The sequence below is a fragment of the Sprattus sprattus genome (genome assembly GCF_963457725.1).
Source record: "Sprattus sprattus genome assembly, chromosome: 3".
Taxonomy (NCBI): Eukaryota; Metazoa; Chordata; class Actinopteri; order Clupeiformes; family Clupeidae; genus Sprattus; species Sprattus sprattus.
This window is the reverse complement of record NC_137922.1, coordinates 45,635,845-45,641,379: the sequence shown is the minus strand read 5'-3', so window position 1 is coordinate 45,641,379 and position 5,535 is coordinate 45,635,845. Positions and strand designations below refer to the sequence as shown.

The following is a 5,535-nucleotide window of genomic DNA, read 5'->3' as shown; positions in this document are numbered from 1 at the left end:
AATATGCCTGGTAAAAATTCACAGAGAAGATCACCAGCTGTCTCTCTAGAGACGTATTCCTGTAGAGGAGTACTGAGGCTGTGTGTGTGACAGAGAGACAGCAATGCATAGAGAAAGAGAGGGAAAGGGGAACTGTTTATGAAGTTACGGTAAGTGCACTCTTTAGCATGCCACGATTGAAAGTAGGTTGATTGAATTTTCTCGCTTTCTCCCTGCCTCTTTATCTCTCTCTCTCTCTCTCTCTCTCATTCTTTCGTCATAATTACTTTAATCAAAATAGTAATATGATGTATAATAACATATAATTATAATAAAAAATGCATAATAACATATTGTGCTTTTTCAAAGTATTTTTTTTTCTTGCGATCCCGTTACACAACAGGCTACTACATTTTTGTTTGACGTTTACAATGCCAATTGAAATCACACCATCTATAATGGAATTGAATCAACCCTGAAACCGACAGTGCGACAGACATGAACCGAATCAGTAGGCTAATAAATCAATGCAATTCCATTTTATATTTATAACGCCAATACAATAACATTGTTTTAAGGCGCTTTATAGAGCCCAGGGCCTGACCCCCTAGAGCAAGCAGAACGACGACTCAGCAGTTTAGCGGATCGGGGAAACCGAAGTTTACCGTCTTTCGTGGAACACTTCACATTATTCGAGAAGTGTTATTTTCTCCCCTCCCATCTCGTGCTATCATGTGCTCGCATTAACTCACGCTGCCTTCTCTGAGACTGAGCATACAAGCTGTTTGGGGAGGGAGTAAAAGCCGTCTGGTCTTTGGCTAGACACACGGGAAGGAAGTGGAGTGGGAGGAGTGTGGATGCAGAACTGATCTCCCCTCCCCACACAGCTTCCCTTTTCCACACATAACTCCCTGGCCTGACTATAGTCCATATCCAAATGTTTCTTTACCCTTGGACCAACCTCTCCCAGTATTGCATAACAGCACTGCTCGGCTTTGGATAGTATCCTACTCAGTTTCTGTAGCCTAGGCTCAGATTCCTGTTTTCTGCACAGGGAGCTCCAGAGTCAAGGTAATGTGAAGTATTCTCTCTTCTTTCTAATGAGACAAAATGTGATGTTGGTATTTTTTTATCTCATGTCAGATAGATGATTGTTGGTCTTCTTCACACAAAGTCTGATGGAGCAGTGATCATCTTCACATGTAAGACTGCAAATAAAGTATGTTTATGAGTAAGACACGCAAAGTCAACCTTCAATGCAACAAGAAGTATATTACTAACGGCAAGCATGACACTGTGAATGGTAGGAGGATGTTGTTGCTATGATTTCAAGTTAGAAAACACAGGATAAAAACTAAATCCGATCGCAGTCACTGTTCTTAGATCTGCAGTCAAGCACTTATGTATTATAGTAACTTATAGAGGATGCAAAGTTGTGCTGTTCTTGAAACAGTTAGCACAGGACCTTTTTAGGGGGAGGGTATAGCGTGAGTTTGGATGTGGGGGAGAACTCCCCAAGGTGTTATTGTGAACAGGAAGTGTGTTTTGTGTTAGGGTCAGCCGGGTAACGTGTCCTCACATATCTCTTCACACGCAAATGTGCACACACGCCCACTGTCACGCAACCACTTTCTCTCTCACTTTCTTGCTCTCTCTCTGTCTCTCTCTTTCACACACACACAAACACACAGACACACACACACACACACACACACACACACACACACACACACACACACACACACACACACACTCACACAGACACAGACACAGACACACACACTTGCACAAATATACCACAGGAATCCTAGGGATGTATGCCTGAAAGATTTTTTGTTTTGTCCCTTTTGAAAAGATCAGCTTTAAGCATTCCTCTTGGGTTAAGACCCGGATGCCCTGCTTTGTGTGAATAGAGGATTACACAACTACCATGGTCTATGCACACAGTACTGCCTTATAGAAACAGAACTTTGGACAGACCCCTGGTCCTTATAAAAAGTCGTCAGTGATTAGCGAGGCTGTGCCTTTAAACATTTGAGCAGTTCGGTCTGATGATTAATTTGATTGATTGGTTGATTGATTGGAGAATTGATTGATTGGTATAATTAATTGATTGTTTTGCAGAGGGGAACCATGATAAGCCTAGCCAGATGGAGCTGTTTCCTGTTGTGCCTCTGGGGGATGCTGCTCTCCCCATCCTTTCTGTCTGGGGCGCTTGCCGGTAAAGTCCTTGTCTTCCCTGTAGACGGCAGCCACTGGGTCAACATGAAGCTCCTTATCGAGGGTCTCCACGAGCGCGGCCACCAGATCACAGTGGTGCGCACCGCCAGCAGCTGGTACATCAAGGACGTGTCCCCCCACTACGACTCCATCACCGTCACCCTGCCCCAGGCCATCAACATTGAGGACGAGGACTTCTTTGTGTCTTTCCTCAGCAGAATGCTGGAGATCCAGAAGGCCGGGGCCTCCGTTCTTGCCTATGCCTCTTTCTGGTGGGAGATGCTGAACGGACTATCGGATATCCACAGGCAGGCCAGCCAGCTGGCCGTGCAGATCTTTGAAAACCAGGTGCTGATGGAGAGGCTAAAGGAGGCGAAGTACGACCTAGTTCTGACAGACCCGGGCCTACCTGCGGGGGTTCTGGTGGCCCACGAGCTTCAGCTGCCCACCGTGTTTAATGTGCGCTGGATCACCAGTGGGGAGGGGCACTTTGTGGTGGCCCCCTCCCCCATCTCCTATGTCCCCACCTCGGGCTCGAACGTGTCGGACAAGATGACCTTCGCCGAGCGCTTGAAGAACGCGCTACACTTCCTCCTTAACATCTGCATCGACAGGTATGTGGTCAGCCCGCACTACGACCGCATTGTGGCCAAGTACTTTGGCCCAGATGTGAACTTCTACCACCTGCTGCAGGCCAGCGACCTCTGGCTGATGCGGGTGGACTTCGTCTTCGAGTACCCTCGCCCGACCATGCCGAACATCGTCTACATCGGCGGCTTCCAGTGCAAGCCTTCTAAGCCTCTGTCTGCGGACCTTGCGGCATTCGTTGAGGGTTCCGGAGAGCACGGGGTCATCTTGATGTCCCTGGGCACGCTGGTGAAAGGCCTGCCCATCGAAATCACTTCGGAGATCGCTGCCGCCTTCGCACGCCTCCCACAGAGGGTAATTTGGAGGCACCTAGGCGAGCGCCCCAATTACCTGGGCAACAACACCATGCTGGTGAAATGGATGCCCCAGAACGACCTCCTGGGACATCCCAAAGTCAGGGCCTTTGTGGCTCACGGTGGCACGAACGGCATCTACGAGGCCATATACCACGGTGTACCAATTGTCGGCGTTCCACTGCTGTTCGATCAGTATGAGAATGTGCTGAGGTTGGAGGTGCGTGGCGCGGCCAAGGTCCTGGACGTCACGAAGATCGACAGCCAGAGCTTCTGGGAGGTGCTGCAGGAGGTGCTCCATGTGCCCTCGTATCGTGAGAACATGCAGCGCCTCTCCCGGCTCCACAGGGACCGGCCCATGCAACCATTAGACAGCGCCATCTTCTGGACGGAGTTTGTGATGCGGCACAAAGGGGCGGCACACTTGCGCACCGAGTCGTACAAGATGCCCTGGTACTCGTACCACTCCCTGGATGTGATCGCGTTCTTGACTGTGGTGTTGGCAGTGATTGTGGGTGTTGTGATAGGCACACTTCGCTTCCTGTGTCTCAGACTGTGCAGAAGGAGCAAGCCAAAGCTGGAATGAATGGACACTAAAGATGAGTTTAATCAGTAAAAGGTGCAATCATGTAGGCGTCATTGTCAAGCATTAAAAAGTATTTACACTTATCATGTTTTTTCTGAAGGAACAGTGAAAAAGTAGGATGATTCTCAATATTCCTTTGAACTGTTGTTTTTTTATGGCCAGTGAACTGTTAAGAAATGCAATAAAATAACTAAAATTCACTAAATGTATGCCTATGACTGCTGTGAGTCTAGAAGCAGTTTTTGTAGGAAAGGTAATTTGATAGTGTACCTTTAGGGACAGGGATCCTTCATCCAGGTGGCAGCTTTACCTTTCATTACAAAATGTTTATTTACACTACAAAATGTTCATGGGTTAACCCAAACAACACTAAGGGATCTTTACATAGCCAAAGGAATTCTATACATATTCTTACAAATGATACTTGATATACCTTCAAAGAGCTCTAACTGAAGTGTTCTTGATTGCACCCTTGTTTTCTACAGTAAAGATTTTTGTTTCTAGAGTAGAGTGCACTCGTATGGTTCTTTCTGAGCAAACCCTCTTTTTGTTAGTTTTGTTTATAGGAGTCATTACTACACATAGGCTGCCTGGTTGTCCCTTTGTGTTTGATTGAAGACTATTATTGTTTTTCAGTAGATAAGCTTCAGGTGTAACTAAGATGATCGATTACCGGACTAATCTGGCTATTACAACGTCAGATATTGAATTTTGTTCATGTATTTCATATTCGATAATGCATTTTTTTTCAAATGTTGGACAGAAAAATGGACCCTTGCACTGCTGTTTTGTGAGTTTTGATGATACAGTGTAACAACCAATCAGTGATACAATTGAATTGTTTTGGTGCTATATAAATAAAATTGAATTGAACTGAATTGAAATGATGATCACACACATTTCAAATTACAAACATTTATTTGAATGTTGGAATGTTGCAATTCTGTCAAGTCTATCATTCCTAGTGGAATAAAATCTTGCCTTGTTTGTCCTCATCACTCCAGACAACTCCAAATACCTGACTCAGATCATTCATTACAGGTCTGTTAAATCACATTCTGTACATTTTGATACTTTTCATTCCCACTCATATTTGATAAACACTTTGAGTAGGCCACCATTTGACACTTCACTGCTTGACTTATTGGAGCTGAAGCAATTATCAAGACTATACAAAAGTAAAAGGCTTTGTTAGATTTAAGGGGAACCTAAGGGCTCTATAATACAAATGTGTGGGTGTACCTTTAACCATATTCTCAATGGCAATGGTTGCTATAGCGTAGAATGATTGATTAAATAAATGCTGTATGCCTAAGAAAGTTCAAATCCCACTGTGGTTAGAAATAGCAAACGACTTTAATCAGCATTACAGAATTAGAATGTCTAGTTCTATGACTGGTAAAATACTCAAGGTTCTATTGTTGGCCTGACAACCAGCAGAGTACAGTTCTTTTTCAATTCCAAAGAAAATCTGTTGTTACGGAGAACAGCCTTTGTTGAACCTGCAGGGTTCTGGTATCAGGTTCAACTGTTGCCATAGGAACCTACAGGGCCTTCTCACATATCCATCTGATGTTGACGTGGCAGGGTGCGTCCATCCAGCAGCTGAGCTCAGTCTCCACCGTGTCAATGTGCCCACAGTCCTCTCCCTGCTCGTCTGACACCCGCCAATCATCCGGCTCACTGCTGCCATCAGCCCTCTGAACCCAGTACCTGTGGACAGTTTCATTTTATCCCAAAGCAAATCATCAATAGTCAATTCACTGACTATAGTTATTTTCAACTAAAGTATATTTGTTTAAATGCAGA

General features: G+C 45.1%; 1 protein-coding gene across 1 annotated transcript; it reads left to right on the top strand.

The window, feature by feature from the left end:
- Positions 1–922: 922 nt before the first annotated feature.
- LOC308363199 (UDP-glucuronosyltransferase 2C1-like) lies at positions 923–4,582 on the top strand. The gene is made up of 2 exons (XM_080835989.1): positions 923–1,050; positions 2,104–4,582. The coding sequence occupies exon 2, from the start codon at positions 2,113–2,115 to the stop codon at positions 3,724–3,726; it is 1,614 nt and encodes a 537-aa protein (XP_080692115.1). The 5' UTR covers positions 923–1,050; positions 2,104–2,112; the 3' UTR covers positions 3,727–4,582.
- Positions 4,583–5,535: the final 953 nt, after the last annotated feature.

Bases quoted from the DNA above. Each gene is read 5' to 3' on its own strand.
- LOC308363199 (XM_080835989.1), top strand. From the start codon at position 2,113: ATGATAAGCCTAGCCAGATGGAGCTGTTTCCTGTTGTGCCTCTGGGGG.